Source organism: Tenebrio molitor, chromosome 2 (assembly GCF_963966145.1).
Source record: "Tenebrio molitor chromosome 2, icTenMoli1.1, whole genome shotgun sequence".
Lineage (NCBI taxonomy): Eukaryota > Metazoa > Arthropoda > Insecta > Coleoptera > Tenebrionidae > Tenebrio > Tenebrio molitor.
In genome coordinates, this window is record NC_091047.1 from 9,190,147 (window position 1) to 9,212,355 (window position 22,209).

Genomic DNA, 22,209 nt, shown 5'->3' on the forward strand with positions numbered 1-22,209 from the left:
CGCGCCGTCGCGCCGATAACAAGTCTTTATGAAATGGCCACCAGAGGCACTTGGATCGTGAACGTGAATGAATGGAAACTGTAATGCTTACGGTGGGTTAGGGCTCCCACACACTAGCAACTTTTGGTATAGGCAACTAAATATTTACTTTAGTCACCGAAAAAGACGAGCAGCGCGCACTGGCAACTTAACAGTTGCTTATACAGATCAGTTTTAACACAGGCATTTTGTGGAAAAAGCAACTAAATAATCGCCGGCAACAGTTTTCTCCTAAAATAGGACAAGTTTTTAGAACATTTCCAATCGCCGGCAACAGTTTTCTCCTAAAATAGGACAAGTTTTTAGAACATTTCCATCTCACTTAATTTGGCGTAATGTTAAGCATTACGTAAAGCTGCATTTAGTACACCTTTCAATTATAGACAAACACTTTTCAATTTTCATATTTATCAGTTTCTTTGTTCAGTGGATGATTGTTATTTTAAGAAGCTTTAAAGTGGAAGATTAGATGGGATAGAGGAAAAATGAAGGACAATGATTAAAGACAACTATAGGAATAGGTCACCAAAGAATCGAAACTGAATTTCCAGAGGGCTCGACAAATCTTTTTATTACCCAAGAACAACATAAGAGATTTCAGTTCATTTTTTAAACCTAAACCATAACCATTTTATACGAGTATATCCATTTTATATGGCCAGCGGTCAGGTGAACTGATTCTGTACACGACCTAAACGATATCTTAAATGCAGTTTTGATTCCGGGTAAGTCTCTCTAAGTTTGTTTGCCAACCCACCAGATACAAACCTGAGGAACAGCTTTACCACGAAAGGTCCATCAAGCTGAAAATCACATTTTACTATTTTACAACGGTTCCAAGATGAAAAACAGGTACTCGGGACCAGATTATCTGACAGCAGGATATAAAATCCTTGGCTGAAGACGTACTATTGCGATCAAAAAATTTTGGACACTAATGTCATCGTGCTGTCATACATTCTAAAACGACCCTTATAATAACCTCAATTTTGATTGTGTCAATTTCGAAAACGTGAATGTCAGATTTACCGAGAAAATATTCAAAAAGTTGTAAAAATCAGACAAATGGAATAGAACGAGGTTTTAATTAATAATAGTTATTTAAGATATAAGTGTAAAAAGTTATCCTTTATTGCACGAACGGGTTTAAAATACGACCGAGGTACGAGGGAGTATTTTAAAAGATGTGAGTGCAACAAAGGAACTTTTTACACGTATGTCTTACAACATTTTATCTACGATCATGAGATCATCACACCGGTTTCAACATAAATTTGTATAAAATAATTCATTGGTTCAATATTTCATGAATAACCAAAGTCGTTTGAGAACCACGTCGTTTAGCAACCTAAACAATGTTTCCAACAAATTCGATTGTTGTATTCTGACAGTTCTGTGCCATAAAAGCGAGAAATCGTGCTCTAAAACTTTTAGAGAACGATTCCGTCAGTTTCTCTAAACGTCAACTTTGACAACGATTTTTAGTGCAAAAAGTGCCTACTTTTTACGCGATCGTAGATAAAAAATATAAAACAAATACCCAAATGTACTCGCATATTTAAAAAATTATATTTTAAACCGGTGTCAAATTGACAACAATTTCATCTTTCATGTGACAGTTTCAATAAAGCACGATTTAGAGTAATTTTTTTAATGTGACAGAAGTTTGATGTCCAAAATTTTATGATCGGACAATAAATTTAGGCCGGCAAATTTCTGACATTTCAAAAAAGTCAATGCAAGCGACCATTTATTGTCATTATGACTGATGTGTCAGTTTGTCAAACTGAAGGTTTTCAAGCTGTTTGGCGTTTCCTTCGCCCTTTTCGTAACTTACAGATCATGACGCACTAGCATAACTGATTTGTAGTAGCACTTCTCTCTGGTGCACGCTTTTTTTCCCAATTTTAATTTTGATTATCGCTCTCACGATGACAAGAATGACAAAAATCGAAAATGGGGTTAGTTGAACATAATGCCAGCTTCACATTTTGATGTCAAGCCAATGACAGGCCGACTTAAATTTATTGTCCGCACAGGCCATATTATCTACAAAATTGTTAACAAAAACTTCATCCTAGTCGTTTTTTTACAAACAATAATGATTCTACGGTGCGATCAATTAAAAAATAAATCGAGTCGGCGTGTTACCTATGGCAACCCATGCTATAGCATAGGCTCCAAAGCAAACTCGATTTATTTTTTAAATATATATATTCGTATCAAGAAAATTACAATTAAAATTCGAAATTCATAAAATAATTATGGTAAATTATATGTTTTTAATTTGTTGTAGCCAATTTAGGGCGTCTTCGGTAAGTAGATGTAGTTTGGAGAAACCTTGCTGGAATTTACTAAGGGGACATTCTTCCACACAATGTGTTGGATGGTTTCTTTTTCTGCACCGCATTCACAAGAAGGGTTTTCACGAATGTTCCAGTGAAACAACATATTTGCCATGCAACATTTGCCATGGCCGGTTCTAAAACGATTTAATTTACACCAGATTTTCCTAGGTAGGTCAAATCCCGGAAGTTGTTTTGTAGGATCCTCAATTAGATTTTTATTGAAAATATCTACGTCTTGCCAGGCTGCTTTCCAATAGTCAGATTTGGAAAATGGTTCCATGAGAAATTCTTCTTTCCAAAGTGGTTTACGCGATTTTAATCTAAAGGGTGGTAAATTTGCCATGTTATGGAGTACATGTTCGGTGAATTTTGAAATTTATCCCAAATTCGTTTTGTTACGTATTTTCTTCTAATATCGTACGGAATAATGTGCGCTAGGACATGTAGCCATGGTGTTGGAGTAGATTTTAAAGTACCCGTTATTATTCGAAGTGTGGTATTCAATTGAGCATCTATTTTGTTCACGTGTGCACTGTTCTTCCAGACAGGGCAACAATATTCTGCCGTTGAATATACTAGAGCTAGTCCTGTGATACGTAAAGTGTGTGCATTCGCTCCCCAACTTATGCCTGCGAGTTTATGTATAATGTTGTTTCTCGTTTTCAGTTTCTGTCGTAACGTTTCGATGTGTAATTTGAAGGTTAGAGATGAATCAAGAGTTACTCCTAGATATGTCGGAGAATAATTATGCTTAAATGACGCTCGGTATTAGTTTTCAGTTTCAATTTAAAAGTTTGAAGCTAAGTGGGTAAGTGGGTTTATTCGGAATCGTATTGTAATATGCACATTCCTAACCTTATACGAGGGCGGAAAGTTAACCATTCCTTTTTATCTTTACTTCCCTCTCTTGGTCAGTAATAGGTCACTTTCCGCCCTATTATAAATTTTTTCCAGTGGCGTACTTACTGAAATTCGAAAAACAGTTGAAATGAAACTGCATCAAATTAATTGTTTATTCGCTAAAAATGTAATGATTCCGAATAAAATAGTATACAAACCTCGGTGGGAATGTGTTTCATTCCTGTCTCGAGCATTAGTTCACCTCGGCTACGCCTTGGTAAACTATCTTAACTCTCGACAGGAATGAAACACTTTCCACCTCGGTATACTATTATTTACGTTTACTTCCACTTCATAAGCATCGTGAAAATTTTAAATAACAAGATAGATTATGATAAGAACACGATATAGGAATATTTTTGTGTGGGTCCTCAACTATTGCGAAAATCGTACGACACTCATTAATGACCAACAGAAACATTGCTAACAAAGAGATTTTTGGCTCAAAATTTTTGGTTAGCTGTCAACATGCTCCAATTAATCTACGCTTTAAAAAGGCGCAACAATTGACCGTTTCCAACGCCTTCCCAGCCCAGGACTTCACTTGAACGCGCGATATAGTTAGTCATAATAATGAAGAATGACATAATTTGTGTTGATCTGGTTTTAAGAGTGTCAACTTCTTCCGGGACTGGTTTATTTAGGGATCTCGTGTTAACTCGCTTTTTCTTTGATTTTCATTATAAAACAAACGAATTATTAAGTCTTCAATTCTTTATTATAATCTATCCATAATTTTCATAAACTTGTAATAAACAAAAGTAAAAAAATTTAAGCATTTCTAATTCCGAAAAAATAACTGTCCTCCGCGAAGACGCAAAACTAAGTGGAGGGTAGATTCTTTTTGAATATTGTAGTCCGACAGGGTGCGTCCATCTTCCAACTGTTTTCCGGCGAAAATCAAACGTTGCTGATCTGGAGGAATACCTTCTTTGTCCTGAATTTTAGCTTTTACGTTTTCAATAGTATCTGAAGGTTCGACTTCCAAAGTGATTGTTTTGCCAGTAAGCGTTTTAACGAAAATTTGCATTCCTCCCCTGAGACGCAAGACTAGATGAAGAGTAGATTCTTTCTGGATGTTGTAATCCGATAGGGTGCGTCCGTCCTCGAGTTGTTTGCCAGCAAAAATTAACCTTTGTTGGTCTGGTGGAATACCTTCTTTGTCTTGGATTTTGGCTTTTACATTTTCAATAGTATCAGAAGGTTCGACTTCCAGAGTGATAGTTTTGCCAGTGAGAGTCTTAACGAAAATTTGCATGCCACCCCTAAGACGTAATACCAAGTGCAGAGTTGATTCTTTCTGAATGTTGTAATCTGAAAGTGTACGTCCGTCTTCCAATTGTTTGCCGGCAAAAATCAATCTCTGCTGATCTGGAGGGATACCTTCTTTGTCCTGAATTTTGGCCTTCACATTTTCAATGGTGTCTGACGGTTCCACTTCCAAAGTGATGGTTTTACCGGTAAGAGTCTTAACAAAAATTTGCATACCACCCCTAAGACGTAGTACCAAATGGAGTGTTGATTCCTTTTGGATGTTATAGTCTGAAAGGGTACGTCCGTCTTCAAGTTGTTTACCGGCAAAAATCAATCGCTGTTGATCTGGAGGAATTCCTTCCTTGTCTTGAATTTTGGCCTTAACATTTTCAATTGTGTCCGAGGGTTCGACTTCCAGGGTGATGGTCTTGCCGGTCAATGTTTTTACAAAAATTTGCATACCTCCTCTAAGACGCAGCACCAAGTGAAGAGTGGATTCTTTTTGGATGTTGTAGTCTGAAAGGGTGCGTCCATCTTCTAGTTGTTTACCGGCAAAAATTAACCTCTGCTGATCTGGTGGAATCCCTTCTTTGTCTTGAATTTTGGCTTTGACATTTTCAATAGTATCTGAAGGTTCGACTTCCAATGTGATCGTTTTACCGGTCAAAGTCTTGACGAAAATCTGCATACCACCTCTCAGACGCAGTACCAGATGCAGGGTTGACTCCTTCTGGATGTTGTAGTCGGACAGTGTGCGACCATCTTCCAACTGTTTACCGGCAAAGATCAACCTCTGCTGATCTGGTGGAATACCTTCTTTGTCTTGAATTTTCGCTTTGACGTTTTCAATAGTATCTGAAGGTTCGACTTCCAACGTAATGGTTTTACCGGTCAAGGTCTTGACGAAAATCTGCATACCACCCCTCAGACGCAATACCAGATGAAGGGTTGACTCCTTCTGGATGTTGTAGTCTGACAGTGTGCGACCATCTTCCAACTGTTTACCGGCGAAGATCAACCTCTGCTGATCTGGTGGAATACCTTCTTTGTCTTGAATTTTCGCTTTCACGTTTTCGATGGTATCTGAAGGTTCGACTTCCAAGGTAATCGTCTTGCCGGTCAAAGTCTTGACGAAAATCTGCATACCACCCCTCAGACGCAGTACGAGATGAAGGGTTGATTCTTTCTGGATGTTGTAGTCTGAAAGAGTGCGTCCATCTTCTAGTTGTTTACCGGCAAAGATCAACCTCTGCTGATCTGGGGGAATTCCCTCCTTGTCCTGGATTTTCGCTTTGACGTTCTCGATGGTATCAGAGGGCTCAACCTCCAAAGTGATGGTCTTCCCAGTCAAAGTCTTGACAAAGATCTGCATACCTCCTCTCAGTCTCAAAACCAAATGGAGAGTCGATTCCTTCTGGATGTTGTAATCGGACAAAGTGCGTCCGTCTTCCAGCTGTTTGCCAGCGAAGATCAAACGTTGTTGGTCTGGGGGGATACCTTCCTTATCCTGGATCTTAGCCTTGACATTCTCGATGGTATCAGAGGGTTCAACCTCCAAAGTGATGGTCTTCCCAGTCAAAGTCTTGACGAAGATCTGCATACCTCCCCTCAATCTCAAAACCAAATGGAGAGTCGACTCCTTCTGGATGTTGTAATCGGACAAAGTGCGTCCGTCTTCCAATTGTTTGCCAGCGAAGATTAAACGTTGTTGGTCTGGGGGGATACCTTCCTTATCTTGGATCTTGGCTTTCACGTTTTCAATGGTGTCAGAAGGCTCTACCTCCAACGTAATAGTCTTGCCAGTTAAAGTCTTCACGAAGATCTGCATCTGTAATGACAAAAAAAATTTGCATTTGGTGACACGGCAGATTTTATCGCGACGCCATATTGGATTTTGTGGAACAAAGAACTGCGATCTAAAATAGCAACGAACTTGCAGCAACTTACATTGAATTATAATAGTTTTTTGGATTCAACAAATTTACAAAATTAATTTTGTTAATTTAAACAAAAAAAAACACGTCACTACGGCGATCGTTTTTTCAAACGATGCAACAGGATAGTTAGAAATTTAAAGAAAATTTGTTTCCTTAGTTGTTACGGATCTTATCAAATATGAACGATAAATTCAATATTAACGTACCTTTGTAGCTTTGAATAATCACTTATCGTTATCACTTATCAGTTTGCTTTTACACGGACAATATGGCGACGCAAACTGTGAAAGCGCTTTTATAACAACGTTTTCCCCCACTTCTTTATAATCTTGGAACCAGCGTACTCTTTCTAGAATTTTCCACTAGTTTTACTGAAATGACCAAAGTTATATGAAAAAATACAATCAACAGATAGAATTTATCAGTAAAAGTCGATCCTTTAATGAAATTTTGAAAACTATGTTGTAGAAATGCCGAAAATGATTTTTACTTTTAGTGGGAAACATTGATTTTTAGTAATTTTGACGTCACGAAGTTGGCGACAATTTGCCTGAGTCATCTTTATCGATCAGCTGTTTTCCTGACAATGTTATTCCGCCCATCTAGGTACTTTGCCTTTGTTTTCAATTTGCAATATTTTCGCCATTTACTTAATAAGGCGAACGTAACAATGGTTTACAAACTTCCAATTTGATTTTCCAAATGCCCTGCGTAATTTTCTTTGTTTAAATACATTTTTGTAACTTGACTTTTGTCTGCTGTCTTGTATATTTATCATCATATCATTATCTTATCGGTAAACAATACTGCTGATAAGGGTATTATCTGGTTTTTTTAGTACGTTTACCAATCATTGTTCATTGTTGTCTTATAGATTTCGGGGAATTAATTGAATGTAAAAAACAGGTCATTAACGTATTTTTTATTGAATACATAAGGCACTGTTTGTGTCTATAAAATGGAAACAAATATCACATAAAAAGGCAATTAATGTCACAAAATAAATCCCCTAATATGAAAACGGTTTAAAAAAATAATTCGCCATTTTACACTACGAAATATCCTTTTCTTTACAAAAAAAAATAAGCTATGCTAAATCCACTTTTTAATAAAAATATTGCATCAGATTTTATTACACATAATATTCAATTTATCATTAACTAAAATGATCTACAGCTACTGATAAATTATACACGTCACTTTAACAATGTTTTTTTCGTGATGAGGCGTATTTAAAATTAAATCTACAATGTCAACAAAAAAACCAAGCGCAGTCGTTATCATCTAAAAATGTACTCTACAGCTGGCAACTAAAAAGATTTTAAAATGCATTGTTTTCCAGTTTTTGCTGCGAAAATTGTGAATTTTAATCTTTAAAGTGGTACAATAAAAATCACCAATGTTCCGTTAAAAACTGAAAACAACGCATAAAAGCATCTAACATCTAATTGCGCATTTCCAATAACAATTGTTATCGGTTTATCGCGCTCACGGCCAAGAACAAATACCAGGCAAGTAACTAACATAACTACAATAATTCTCGACGTCGTATTCAACTCCTAATGATAATTATTGGCGAAGGAAAATACAAAATCCAACTAATTCGTTGTACACGTTTTACGACAATGGGACCAACTCCAAACAAGACTCCTCATAAAATTTTAACCTACAACTCATCTTTTAACATCAACTTCTTAAAACTCATCTGATAAACTCGCTTTTGGACTGGCTCTCGTTACTTTTTGTCCGTCGCTACAGTATAAACAACACGATAATAGAATATAAATAAATAGCTTCAATATTAACCGATTAGGTTCAGACATAACAATACATAAATAACCACGAGTTTTGATTAATCGATGATTTTACTGCGAAAGCCCGAACAGCTTTAAGGCGTTGAAAGACGTGGCTAGGGCAACATCTTCCGGTTTCTTATTCATGAAGGCTGCGATCATCTCGACGATTGCTGGCAAGGAACAAGGTTCGTTCCTTTGGAAGGTGCAGTATCGATGCAGGAAGGTAATTGACCTGTGTTGGCAAAATAATTAGGTGGTTTCACAAGATAGTCCTAATGAAAATTAATAAAGCAGTAAATAAAACGCACTGTTTGCTGTGCGAATATTTGAATGCGGAAACTGGCGTCATTTTCAGGGAAATACAAGCTTTCTAAAAATTACTGAACTGAGCATGAAGTTCACAGGACTGTAAAAATAGGCATTCGTGGAATCAAGGACGTGACGCGTTAACCTCATGAGTCTATTATTAACTCCCGTATAAACAGAAAACGCAGTAAAACTGGGAGTTTGTATGATGATAAACTCTCGATAGGCGAATTATCATGTAAACTTTGAACGGTGATATTGTACTTCACTCGGATATTCTAGAATGTTAAAGTACAAACATTTTTTCTTGTAACTAACGGAACGATTATTTGCTACTTGCAATCGTCAATTCAGCAGATATTACACAATTTGTTACATTCTGCAAATCCATTAAAACAAAGGAGTCATAAATTGACCAATATTACATAAAATGGTGAAATCCACATTGCACTGTTGCAAGCGATCAAATTAAAATTACACGCGATATATCGGTGAATCATGAGATGGCGCATCATCTTGTTGGATGCGAAATAAAAATTGTAGATTTTTTGGAAAGTGTCTGGTAAATAGTGCGTCGTATTTCGCTGCGCTCGAATTATTTCTTGTGCGTACGTCCAATTAACATTAATATGAACGTTCCATTAAATGTTTTTAATCACCCATCAAAGCTTTGATAAATATTGTTACAGCCACTTAATTAAATGGTACCGCTGCTCTATTAATGCGTAAAAATAAAGCATTGGAATCGTTGTAAACATGTTTGGCTGCGTAACTGTTTTCTCTACTCACGCACCTTTCAGTGAGACCATCCTTGACGTGTAGAGGTAGCTTGGAGGCACGTGTGTTGGGGTACATGAACGGAGCGTCCGTTTCTACCACTAACCGGTCCAGGGGTATGGACCCGTCGACCAACAGCTTGCGCACGCCAACATCAGACTTGTCTTTACACAAGTAACCTTGAAAAAGCCCAACAATTTATGAGTTTCGGGCGAAATGCGGTCACAGGGTTACCTGTTAATCCTATGTAAAACCCCCTAGAAAGATATGTTAGCGCTTGCTCGGCTGTTCCTGTGAAGCAGTGTATCAGGACAGGGGGTAGGCGCCCTTTGTACTGGTCCAAAATCTCGAGTAAATCGTCGTGTCCGTCCCGCTCATGTACAAATAGAGGTTTGTTAATCTCTATTGCTAATTCGATCTGAAAAAATGTTATCACAACTGATACAAGCAGAGATTCTTGTCTTACATGTTTTCTAAAAACTTGTCTCTGTTCGCTCGGTTCTGAAAAGTTTCGATTGTAATCTAAACCGCATTCGCCGACAGCGACGCATTCGGGATTGGAAGCGACTACTTTCAATTCGTTCCAAGATTCGTCCGTGTAAGATTTCGCATCGTGGGGGTGTATTCCTGAGTTGAGAGCGTAATTACTGCAGTTAACTGATTGGGGGGTACTCACCTGCAGTCGAATATAAGGTGCCTGGGTAGATTCTGGTTAATCTTAGTGCTTCTTTGCTAGACTTTACCGAAGTGCCTGTAACCATGATTTTCTGGACACCTGAAGGTTGAAAATCTGTGTTTACGGAAAAATTGAAACCATGTAATGCATACCTGAGTCTCGTGCCCGTTGTATTACCGATTCCAGGTCCCTGCTGTACTTCTTGTTGGTTAAATTAGCACCAACATCAACCAGAATATAATTTTCGTAGCACTGTTCCATAGTTTTGTTATTTGTCGAATTTTGATTATCTTCGTTGGTTGCCATTTTCTTAAAGTGTTTCGTTTATTCACAAATTAATAGTAAATTCGTTCAAAATGACTGCAGAAACAAATATAACCCCATTAGTCATGTGTCATTGTGACAGAAATAAAAGTAAACAGCTGTTAAATTTGATTAGTTAAATGACATAATAAAAGCTACTGGCAGGACGTGATCGTGACGGAACACCTCCCAACGTTACATTTAAATAATTGGCGCGAAACAGTTTTTTTTTTCTCAATCATGAACATGTTTTTATTAATTTAATAAACTTACATTTAAATATACAAACAAGTGAGTCTGTAATATAACTACAAACAATAAGTAAAATAAACTAAAAAATATTTATATTTTATACACAATAGCAGTTTTAAATTCAAATCGTCAAATATTTAAAATGCAACTGGTAAAAAAACTTAATATAAACAATAAAACAATAAAATTTCCGACATTTACAAAGGACTTTGAAGATTCCACTTTTTTCTTTGCTAAGTATTACAAACTACTAAATTGTACTGACAAAAATATGCGGACGGTTCCACCGCATTAAGAAGAGTCAAAGTATTGAAATCTTGTTTCTTCTTTAGCCTGTCTAACTTTAACGCATATAAGTACTTGAGTAACAGCAAATTTGGTCAAATTACCATTTGTCCAACCTTTGCTAGTGGTAAGACCCGACCTTCAGCTTCTTTGGCCTTCTCGGTTGAACAGCACCTTCCATATCTGAAGTGTCTGATTCTGTTTCATTGTACGTAGAATCTTTGCCGTCTGAAGATTCCACTCCAAAGGACCCTGTAGTTTTGGCTTTTTCTAAGGTACGAACTGCAAATTCTAATTTTAAAGAAATCGTCCAACTCTTGTTGAAATTTTATTACTCTGAGCTTCTAGAAGGTTGTTTTGTCTTTTGAGATCTTCGATATCCTGTTGATGGGAATGGTTCTTTTTTCTCATAAAAACGATATACTCTGCGGCTTTTTTTAAAATTTGTGCTCGACTTGCCTAAAATATATTCTACAATTGCTGGGATACCTGCATCGTGCGGCAAATTTGCGCACTGCTCAAAAATCAGACTGACATACCACTTTTTCGCCGTTGAGGGCAGGAACAGAGTCTCGTAAACTGCTAAAGCTATCTTTTATGTGGTCTCGCCGTTTCCTTTCCAACGCGTTGTGGTGCGCCCGTTTTTCAGCCTACAAAAAAGTTTATTCGTTAGTGAAAATCTCGCCGAACGTAACAAAAACAATTTTTTTTGTTGAGGTTTTGCTCCTGAAACAAGTCTCTAAAGAACGTAACAGATTCTGTTTTCGCCGAATCCAAAAACACACGCGTTTAAATTCTTTCTTTCGAAAACACAATGGACAAGCGCAAGTGTTAGAAACAGTAAATTTATATTACATAAATTGATATCAAACTTATAACATGATCATTTATCTTTCATCTTGTTATGTTGTGCTGCCACAGTAAAACAAATTGAACGGAATACAATAAACTTGCAATGGAATTGTTGCTAAAGTGGCACAAAAAGGATAAGACTGATTGACAATCTAAAATATTGGGAGATTCGAATTGGAGAAGTTATGTAAATTTTGCGGGATTTCTACTACATAATAATAACATAACATTACCGTTCTTTTATAAAAATCTACGGAATTTAATTGATTAATAATAGGTCAGAAAATATCGTGCACAATTTAAAGGGCTGTTAAGATATTTCACTACCGATTATCAATTTCTTGGCAAATTAATATGTACAAAAAAATATAAATATATTTTCGCTCTGTTAGTCAATAATCGACTTGTCATTAGTTACGCAACCTCTATTCTACAGTAAAAAACTTAAAATTTCTAAATTATTTTTAGACATGATGCAAATTCAGTTATTTTAAAGTATAAGGTGTTGACAAAATTATTTTTTCTTCAAAACTATTTTATCAATTTTTCCTAAAACAGAAAAATAACGATTTAACACATTCAATTCAAAATTATGATCTACTATTAAAAGAAAATTTGTTATATTTAGAGAGCAATTAATTATGGAATTTTCACTAGTTGGAAGGAGTAATGAAGCTTTCATTTTGATCAATACTAGTCAATACCAAACACATTTTTTATTTTACGCACAAATTGATTTTTACATTTATTCCTTGACAATTTATTGATTGCTGACAACACGTTACACTTACAAAACTTTAATTATCATTGAGGTAAATTTAAATTAACTTGCAGAATTTAGACAACACTCTAATAGCTCTTATTCATAATAAAAAAAATGTCATTTTAATTTTCTGTGGTTTTAATGGATATTTCTGCCCCAAGCTTCTTTTACTTACATTACTGTTGCACTCAAAATACTGCGAAAAAGCTCCTTTTCTTATAATTTCTTCAAACAATCGATATTTTGCACAATAAGAAAAATAACCATGAGTTAATATTTCACATTTCAAGTCTTCCTTAAACTGATAACTACATAAATATTTTAAAAGCATTTAACACTATTTACCATCAAAACACCTATCGACCCATTTAAATATACATAGATGTAATTAATAATTCAGTTAATTTCCCAACAAATAGTCATATTAATAATTGCACAGTAAAATAATACTAATTCATTTTCAATGCATATCCAAAAAAAATTGTTTAATAATGTTAATAATAATGCTACGATTTCTGCCAATATTTTAAATATTTTGATCATAATGTTGTACTTTTGATTGTTAATATTACTTTTATTTTTTTAATTACTCAGTATAATTAGAAATGGGTTTCATATCTAATTCAAGTTATAAACTGATTAAGTAACACTATATGTTCAACTGCTTACTTGACTCTTGTAAGAGTCCAACTGAAAAATGATTAATTACTTATTACATATTATGGAAAATAAAAATTTCTGAAATACATCTTTGGTAAAAATGATTCAATTATTTTTGATACATTATGGATCCTTTTTCAACATACTGTAACTCTTTATATTAATCTTTTTATAGCATTACTACATACTTGCTTCACATTATTAAGTAAAAAATTGTGTCTACATGCAGTATGCACTGTACTGTATAAAGTTTCACAATGTTTTTGCTGCCAAGTTATAGTTACATAATTATTTATTTACTTTAGTAGAAAAAGTAGGATAAAAATATAGTAGTCAACATTTACATTAATAGTGTTCTGTGCCAAAGTATGTATCTTTGAAATATCTGTTATGACAACCGAGTCATTTGCAAGTTAACACTAACACACCAATGTTCTGTGAAATGCCACCATAAGTCTGTGAGTGTCTCATATACTTGTAGATTTGAGTAGTTTTCTTGAAAATTTTTGTTTCATGGCAAAATGACATTTTGTGGTGTCAAAAATTGTTTTTCTGTTGTAACAACTAACAACCAACTAGTTTAACCTAATTAGCTGTAGTTCAAGTTCGACTGTCACTGAAATAATTAACAGACGCTACTTTGCAAATATTAAAACTACTAATTTGTGGAATTGTACAAAGCCGCGATTTTCAGTTCTGAGGCTAAGTGTGGGTCCCAGATTAGAAAGTCGTCAATTTCGTCCCTGAAATAATCTTCTAATGGCAATTTTTTACCTGTGAATAATACTGGCTTCCAGAAGACTGTCTGCTGGGGGTCGGTTGGCGGGAATCGGAGTCATCACCTTCCTAAAATAGGGGGGTACATAATGAATCAATGTTAATATTGATTCATGTGGTGTTTTGTGTATAAACACGACACTACTCACATCGCTTTCGACGTCAATATCCCGATCGTCATCGCTCATTGTAATCGGTACGCAATTTCTAAACGAAAACGGCTTTATTTCGGGTGTAATGCACAAACATCGACCTCCGCTTTTCCCAAAATGTCACAACACGAACAAACCTAGACCTAGACGTGAATCGCACGATGTGCGTGACCTGTCACACTCGACCAACTAGAGTCAGTTCGAACAACGAACCAGCGTCTCGTTCTTTGTTACCGAAATTGTTATTTCACAAACATTCGGACTCACGGTACTTCACTAGCGTAAAACCACCTCAAGTAACCGCGTCCGAGCTTTAAATTTTCCGGTGGCAGCAGAAACACGTGATTTCTCGGAGCTTTCAAGCGCACGTTACTTTGTGTGTACTCTGGTTATCGAAATAAATATCAATTACCGACTGAGGTGTTGCAACTTGTTGGTTACACGTGTTCTCATTTCAACGCACGTGATTTGCTCAGTTTTAGCCCGGACGCCAACCAAATTTGGGTGAGAATGTCAGAATTCTCAAATTTTTGAAAAATAAACTTGATGGAAAATTAAAAGCGATAAATAAAAATAATGAATTTATTTATAACCGAAACCAAATACAATTTAATGTTGATACTCTCATTAATACAATAGAAATAAAAATAAATTTGAGCAGTTAGCTAAAAAAAATTGTTCATATCTAGCTTGAGATGTCTTCATAAATTATAACATTAATTATAACAGTCTAAATTAGTATCGTATTATTACTATAAATTTGATTTTGAAATATTGTTAACATTCATTCAGCGCGTCTTATTTAACTATTTTCTAATAACAATAAAAATGCAATTTTTATTATTATAATGTACTGAAGAGATTTTTGACACCACAATATCAAATATGAAATCACAAGACAAACAATAAAAACAATTAAATATTGGGTTAATAAAAGGCACTTGGGTGGTGAACTATATTGCAATGTCAGTACTTTTTATGATTGTTACACTAGTAAAACTGTCAAGATTAGCAGAGAAATCAAATCAATTGACCGACTGGAACATGTAATAGAATTTTTGCAAACTTTACATAACAGTGTACAATAAAAATGGTTTACGTAATAGATAAAATTGTATTATTTTTAGAAGCGTTATGTACAAATAAATTACAATAATACCAACATTGCCAAGATATCACATAATCAGCAAAGTTACATACTAAACAATTTTCCAACAGAAAACTATGGCAAGACAAATTTACTAACAATCCAAACAGGTTTGACAGAATAACTCATTAATATGTAACAATGCTTTTGGAGGCTCTATTATTAACAGACTAGAGAGTGTCATCACGCCTGTTTCTTTCCATTTGTTGTGATATTTGTCGCATTAAGAACAGTTCTTTCAGCTACTTCGGCAGCCATTTGCTGCATACCGTTCTCGACGTATGTTTGTACGACGGGTTTCATAGACTGTAAAAAAAGACCACAAGTTAGTCGAGCTCCCGCACCACACCAATTCGTCATAGGACTAGGACAATTTCATGCAGTACATATATAGGTTTAGTTAGTACATACGTTTTCTTTCTTTTCTCTTTCTAAAATAGGCATGCTATAAAAAGAACATATATATTTTAGTTAGCGCAGGAACAAAGTTAACTAAAATGACAAAAACTAACAGTCGGTGATTTTCGCATGTCAAAAGTGAAATACCTGAAATTTTGACGATGCTAAGCTAGTAGCAATAAGTGTTAGCAGAACCACACAATACAATTCAAAAATTTTTGAGTGTCCCACTAGAATATCACAAAAAATAAAATGTGTTTTATAATAATAAATAATTGGTTTATTGTCAATAGTGGTGATGTTGAAGTAGTACAGAACATCATCTTTCACTATATCGAACTCGATAAAACCAAAAAGAGGAGATAGGATTAGTACGATAATAAGTAAACTTACGTTTTCCCATATCAAATTGGCTATTTCGTCGATGTGCAAGCCAACCTCTCTAAACTCGCCGCTATACCTAAACGACAACAAATTACAAATCAGCTTTCGAGGGACCTCACCACAAACCTTATATACGCCCACATGGCTAGAGTGAGGAATGAGAGGGCCATCACTGTGTTGAAAACGTTCGCAATGGTGTACGCTCCGAATAAACCGAAAATTCCAGAAGAGATGTAACAGATGACGGCTAAAGCGAAGAAAACGGCAGGAGTTCTAGCAGCCTTAAATATATTTTTACTTTCGTTATGCGCTTTGAACTGATTGAAAGTCTCCTCCAGATCCTAAATTTTCAAAAAATTACGCCACTTCCAAAACGCAAACCGCATTTCATACCTTCTCAAGCTGTTCTTTGTATTTTTCACTGAACTCATCACCTCCCATTTTCCTTTTACTCTGGAACTGGTGAATCGCCTTGTCCTTGACTTTGCGATGTTCCGACTCCATGGTGGCGGTGTTCAAGTAAGGCTTGTTCCCTCCACAAATCTCTTCCATTAAACCTACATAAGTTTCTTTTGCGTCGGCGACGGCCGACAGATTATTCGCTTCTGCTGTAGCCTGGTGAATAACAGTAACGATTAACAATAAATTCCTCAAGTATGGTCAAGACAACTTACAACAAGCATAGATTTTGGTTCTGGTAGTTCGTTTCCTTTATAGATCTGCATGTACGACTTAAAATATTGAACTAAATCCCTTCCTTTGACTGTCTGGCCGTTGATTCTCTTCAGGACCAGATTTTCCGGCGCTAGGAGCATCGGTACCAAAATTTTCAGGTTCTCTTTGAATTCCGAATCAATTTCTGCACCAAAAACAATTGAATTAATTCTGTCGTGGTCAAATAAATGTTCGTACCTTCTAATCGGCCGTCGAAAGTCGGACTCGTTGCCACTTTAATGCCGGGATGGGGCATCAAAAAGCACGCTATTTCCGAAAATAGCGATTTAATGTGTTTCCTGAGTGACTCCAGCTCCGGATGTGAATTTTCGTTAATTGCCAGTCGCTTTTTAAGTATTTTCTGACCACCGACGGCTCCGTACGGGGCCTCGTATGGGAACCGCCAGTCCCGAACCAGAAACTGTAGTCTTTGGAATGGGGTTTTACCTGAGTCTTCTAAAGCTAGCCGTCCGTATTCTGTAAACAACTACTCATTGGGATAGTTTCAATTGCGCTTGCGAGACAAGAACGCGTACCTGCAAGTGTTGCAAGTCGTCTTCTTGAATATTACTCGATAAATTGTAGATTTGCACGGAACTTATCATAGTACTTAATGCAAATATTGTGGCACATTCACGAACAGTGCTTTTACTGTCCCAAGTCCCTTGGGTATCCAACAAAACTATCGCAACCTACATAACGTAATAAAAATGTATAATTGTTTACAGATTTTTGGAAATAGAAACCTTTTCTCCTGTCAGCAATTCGGTGAGAAAAACTTCGGACCACATGAGAATCCCTGTGGTATCCCTTTCGGAACCACCTCGCCATGAAAAACCTTCCAACGGGGTGTCGTCAGAGCCCAACCAGTCGGACGTATTTTGCTTAAGTACATACTGAAGGCAGCCGTGCGACACCCGTCTCACTTAGTAAAATGTTGCAGACTTACCTTTGATTTCAAGTACCTCAGGAAGAAATCGAGGAGGAAGGATTTGCCATGTCGAAAGGCTCCAGCAACTGAGATGACGACGACGTATCTGTCCTTGATCTCGTCCCTCAAAAGCACTTTCTTCAGAGCTGCCTCATCTAACGTGAAGGTGTGATCATTGTTGGCGAGGACGATTGGGACAGCATGTGGCTTCATATTTATCGAATTCTGATCAATAACATCTAAAACCAAAATTTTCACATTGAACCTGATCGACAGAAATGAACGAAAGGGATAAAATGAAAGTGCAAAGGTTTATTAATACCAATTGTTTCATTACAAAAATGACGTCAGGTGTCTTCGTTTTTTGCTCATTTTATTTTAATGTGATTTTGACAGCTAGCATCGGCGTCCTTGAAAATAAAAACAGGTTGAAAGGGCCACCGCCGTAAAAATCGGTTAACAATCGACGACCTATCGATAACTGTTGCCAAAGTTCGTAACTTTTTGCAATTTCATTGTGTCGCAGATGGATGCACAAGTTGGAAGTCAAAATGCATGAAGTCGATGATAGGTTTCCGGGTTAATCCGGGTACTTCCTCGTGGTTCTAGGCTTAATTCTGTTTGTGGAATTAATTAAATTAATGCTTTAAATACCTTCAACTGAAGATCCTCGATTCTGTACGTGTTTACGTTGCCTTGTGTCAGACATGTTGAACGTGTAATGCCGTCTCTTTCGCGCCCACGTCGTTCTCTGTCCTCGCTCGAAGAGCGCGCTTTTCAAACTGCCTCGCGGACTCCATCGCCAATTAAAATTAATTAGGCAATTAGCACCAATAATGCAATTATTAACCCATTTGAAGCTGTCATTAACGCAGTTATTTAACATAATGTAATAGAAAATTTCGAGTTTTTAATCATATTCTAATAACACAATTTTAAAATTAGGTTCTCGTTAATATCTTGTACAATGTTTTTTTTTTAATTATTCTTCATTGAATAAAACTGCTCAAATATTATACAATTTTTTTGTTTTTCCTGTACGTAATTCCATTGTAAGATGGCACGAGTGTCTGATAGACGACATTCAATTTCCTGTTTTCACATCATAATTTCCTTTTCAGGTAAAAGTGTTAAACAAACATGAAAAATATAAATCTTGAACCCACGTAAAGCTATTTTTAGATGATAACATGTTTATTTTACATCTCATTTGATTTTATTTTGAATCTTTGTTCTCGTATTCAGTATCATATAATTCGCCAAGAGAAGTTCTCATTTCACACAAGAATACATTTTTCGTCTTATTGTAATCTGACACTTTATTAGTTGTTAACACCAAATTGGCGCTCTTTTTCCCTTATGTGTAGGATTTTTGAGTGAGTTACAGGACTTTTAAATTTCAATCATTTATGGTATTTCATAAAAGAACACTACTTTTGGTCTTTTTTAAAGAATTTTTCAGTTACTTTTTTACCTTTCTTATGTTATCATAAGTATTTGTCACTCGTTGTGTTTTTTTTTTTTGTCTTGCAATAACATTTCTAACTTGCTAACCATTTTGTACAATTTTTTTCGTATTTTGATTTTCTTTTATCGTTTTTTTTTTGTCCCTTTTTATATGATTTGTGTTATTCTTACCATGATTTCTGGCACTTTTTTTACTATTTAATGTAAGAACCTTATTTTTTCCCTTTTTGTATACGATTTCTTTTGTCCTTTTTTTGCATTGGTTTGTTTTTTTTGCTTTTTGATCATTTTTGTGCTTTTCTTGATATAGATTTTTTCAAATTTTTCACTGTGATTTTTTTTTCTTTAGTGATTTTATAATTTAATTTGTCTTGTTATGTTTTTATTTCAATTCTTTATGGACATTTTTTAAATCATTCTAAAATTTATTAAATGGAATAAACTAACTGCTAAACTAATTTTTATTGCTAATAATTTAAATTTTACCAGCTATAATTTATTCCAATAATTAAACAATAATAATAAATTTAGCAATTTGATAAAATTAGACTGATTTGTGTTCCACAAATTACTTCATTGTTGGATTCAGTTGTTGTCAGTTGTGGTCAGACAATATTAACATTGAATATCTATTGTAGCGGAATTTAGTATCATGTAGACATTATCACTTCTGTTCACCCGTCAAGACACGACAATAAATGTTTTATTAATTAAATAACCTCAATTTATTACGTGGAATTTTTTTAACAATAAAAATATTTACAATTTGAGCTTTGACACAAAAACATGTGTCGCATGTAAAACATAACACTCATAGATATATGGCGTTAATTTAACTGAAGACAGGAATGTAATAAAAATTTACCGAGATTCGATCATCATGTTGATATTTTTTCTGATGTCAGATTTTAATCGTACACACGCGACAATAATTCGTGATGATATTTAAATATCCTTCATCTTTAAATTTTGATCAAAAGTTTGTAATTTTAAAAATTATATAATTTCACTATTTATTTGCAAATTTATTTTTAATACAGTTTATTTAGATAAAAGAGCGGAAATCTCGAAAATACATTTCTAGGTATGCTCCAAAGTATACAGATACCTACTCATTTGAACACCTTGATTTAAACTGAATCGAATTCACTGTTATTAAATTTATTCATTAAAACATTAAATTTAATCAACGAAGTAATCAGCTTCGTCTCAAATTATGGTAACGCATCCGCTAACCGACGTTCTAATATTTTTATTAATTATTTAAATGGGGAAATATTAAGAAAAAATGTTAATATAAGCGGTAACAATGTTTGAATGACTGTGAGATTGTTTTGTTTACTAAAATTATATCAAGCGTTGTAGAAAAGAAAACGATTTCTATATATGTATTTTTATATAGACAAGAATTGTAAACTTAATAAATACCTAATATAAGTTCGTTTTTCTTCAAACGTCCGTAATAGTATTTTACAGTAGAAGTCCGTTAGGATAGCCTTTACTGCCGAGCCAGAGATTTTGTGAGACGAGCTCGCAGAGCGAGTCGAATAATACTGGCAAGGCTGTAAAGGCCCTAACGGACGTGTATTGTACAATAGTTTTTGTAATATCTCCACGATTCGTTCACAATTATCTTTTTGAAATACATTTTTTTCAACGCCATCGAAAAAACCGAATGATTAATAAGTGTGCGGAGGACGTCGTCATGTCAACCGTTGTTCGTGAAAAAAAATTGTTTCAATGTTGTTTGTCAGATTTGTTCAACGCTTAACTTTCCGTTGAAAATAAATGAATGAAATCAATAAAAAATCGCAATCAAGATATGCCCGATGTCCGGAAGTGAGGTATCGTTATTGCCTGCAAAATCGCGCTTGTGTTAGTCTTAAAATTGTGAAGCATCGTCTTCGATCTTGTCTACATTTGCTGCTGTTCGTCAGATTTGTTCAACACGTAAATTTCCGTTGAAAATAAACGACTGAAATCAATAAAAAATGAAGATATTCCCGATGTCCGGATGGCCGCAAAATCTGCTAGTGGCATACGGATTTCGATTAATTCAAGGTGTGTCGTGTGTCCCATAACATTAAACAATAATTATTGTACCAATTGTAAAAAAGTTGAAAAATAAAGTTTAGATCTACGTTGCCATAGTTATTTAGTCATTCATAACGGCCGCTCCCGCTCATAACGGACACCTTTAACGGACTCCGGCCGTTATGAGGTTGTTTACATGGTGACAAACAGTCCGGAAAGCCACCTTTAACAACTAGATATTACAAAAAATATGACATTGCACTGCTGCATTGATAATGCTAAAGTGTCACTTCATTGTCATGGCATCTAACGAGCTGACCAACGTCCGCTGAGGAGCGTCCGTGAAGTTATTATCTCCGCTGAGGGCGTCCGTAAACTAGCTCATTTGAAATTCACCTGGTTTCTTAACATTTCTTAAATAGTATGTTATGCAGGTTTGAAGAAAAAATAGTATATGTTATTCGGAGCAAAAATGGTTTCATAAAACTTTATTTTTGCTCCTCATAACATAATATACTATTTTTTCTTGATATTCAAGAAAATTGTTTTTATAAATTTGATAAATTGCTCTTAGATTAATAATGCTTTTTACATACGTACATACATATTTTAATCACGTTTTACTTATCTTATTATAATTATTATAATACCTATATACGAAATAACCAAGAATAAAATGAAAAACTTAATAACAAATATTCGTGACACTTAGGCACAATAAAATATTTTGGTGTATTTAGATAAAATTGAGATTTGCATAATAAAGAAAAAAATAATTTTTATTTTAGAACTAATAATCTTTAATTAGAAAAATAAACGTTAGCGTAAATTCGTAGCTTATACAGGGTGTATATGAAATACGTGTGTTAATTTTAACCGGAGAAAGAACTCGCCAATTCATTAAACTTTTCTCTACAACATTTTTAGGAAAAAACATTACAAATTGATCTAAAATTTGGAATAAATTAGTCATCAAAGTGTATATCCGCCTACGGGTAAGCACGAAAATTTTCTGATGTTATAGAAATGGAGCCTTATCAAAAAGTTATATTGTTA

At 35.0% G+C, this 22,209-nt stretch overlaps 4 protein-coding genes and 1 long non-coding RNA gene across 17 annotated transcripts; 1 reads left to right on the forward strand and 4 right to left on the reverse strand.

The window, feature by feature from the left end:
* Nucleotides 1-3,983: 3,983 nt before the first annotated feature.
* Nucleotides 3,984-6,840, reverse strand: Ubi-p63E (Polyubiquitin-63E). Of its 2 annotated transcripts, none has more exons than XM_069039766.1 (2): nucleotides 6,685-6,840; nucleotides 3,984-6,369 (listed from the first exon to the last, which is right to left on the reverse strand). In XM_069039766.1, the coding sequence occupies exon 2, from the start codon at nucleotides 6,367-6,369 to the stop codon at nucleotides 4,069-4,071; it is 2,301 nt and encodes a 766-aa protein (XP_068895867.1). In that variant the 5' UTR covers nucleotides 6,685-6,840; the 3' UTR covers nucleotides 3,984-4,068. The 2 variants fall into 2 exon arrangements, with proteins under 2 accessions (XP_068895867.1, XP_068895868.1); XM_069039767.1 differs by lacking the exon at nucleotides 6,685-6,840 and adding an exon at nucleotides 6,489-6,628.
* Nucleotides 6,841-7,385: 545 nt separating this feature from the next.
* On the reverse strand, nucleotides 7,386-10,474 carry LOC138124660 (3'-5' ssDNA/RNA exonuclease TatD). Its single transcript, XM_069039772.1, has 6 exons — nucleotides 10,186-10,474; nucleotides 10,034-10,132; nucleotides 9,824-9,984; nucleotides 9,592-9,775; nucleotides 9,374-9,536; nucleotides 7,386-8,506 (listed from the first exon to the last, which is right to left on the reverse strand). The coding sequence occupies exons 1-6, from the start codon at nucleotides 10,337-10,339 to the stop codon at nucleotides 8,344-8,346; spliced, it is 924 nt and encodes a 307-aa protein (XP_068895873.1). The 5' UTR covers nucleotides 10,340-10,474; the 3' UTR covers nucleotides 7,386-8,343.
* Nucleotides 10,475-10,663: 189 nt separating this feature from the next.
* On the reverse strand, nucleotides 10,664-14,497 carry Max (MYC associated factor X). 10 transcript variants are annotated; one of them, XM_069039775.1, is made up of 7 exons: nucleotides 14,075-14,495; nucleotides 13,923-13,994; nucleotides 12,664-12,789; nucleotides 11,413-11,523; nucleotides 11,209-11,332; nucleotides 10,978-11,164; nucleotides 10,664-10,925 (listed from the first exon to the last, which is right to left on the reverse strand). In XM_069039775.1, the coding sequence occupies exons 1-6, from the start codon at nucleotides 14,111-14,113 to the stop codon at nucleotides 10,995-10,997; spliced, it is 642 nt and encodes a 213-aa protein (XP_068895876.1). In that variant the 5' UTR covers nucleotides 14,114-14,495; the 3' UTR covers nucleotides 10,664-10,925; nucleotides 10,978-10,994. The 10 variants fall into 10 exon arrangements, with proteins under 10 accessions (XP_068895876.1, XP_068895875.1, XP_068895877.1 ...); XM_069039774.1 differs by having other exon boundaries at nucleotides 10,664-10,929; nucleotides 14,075-14,494; XM_069039776.1 differs by having other exon boundaries at nucleotides 10,664-11,164; nucleotides 11,416-11,523; nucleotides 14,075-14,497.
* LOC138124663 (uncharacterized) lies at nucleotides 13,409-17,954 on the forward strand. Its single transcript, XR_011157234.1, has 2 exons — nucleotides 13,409-13,606; nucleotides 17,450-17,954. It is a non-coding gene; the product is annotated as an uncharacterized lncRNA (long non-coding RNA).
* Nucleotides 14,646-18,444, reverse strand: atl (atlastin GTPase). 3 transcript variants are annotated; one of them, XM_069039770.1, is made up of 11 exons: nucleotides 18,307-18,444; nucleotides 17,671-17,891; nucleotides 17,468-17,617; nucleotides 17,258-17,413; nucleotides 16,920-17,208; nucleotides 16,682-16,866; nucleotides 16,401-16,622; nucleotides 16,134-16,348; nucleotides 16,017-16,083; nucleotides 15,636-15,669; nucleotides 14,646-15,530 (listed from the first exon to the last, which is right to left on the reverse strand). In XM_069039770.1, exons 1-11 carry the CDS (start codon nucleotides 18,359-18,361, stop codon nucleotides 15,463-15,465), a joined length of 1,662 nt encoding a protein of 553 aa, XP_068895871.1. In that variant the 5' UTR covers nucleotides 18,362-18,444; the 3' UTR covers nucleotides 14,646-15,462. The 3 variants fall into 3 exon arrangements, with proteins under 3 accessions (XP_068895871.1, XP_068895870.1, XP_068895872.1); XM_069039769.1 differs by lacking the exon at nucleotides 15,636-15,669; XM_069039771.1 differs by lacking the exons at nucleotides 14,646-15,530; nucleotides 15,636-15,669 and adding an exon at nucleotides 15,761-15,853.
* Nucleotides 18,445-22,209: the final 3,765 nt, after the last annotated feature.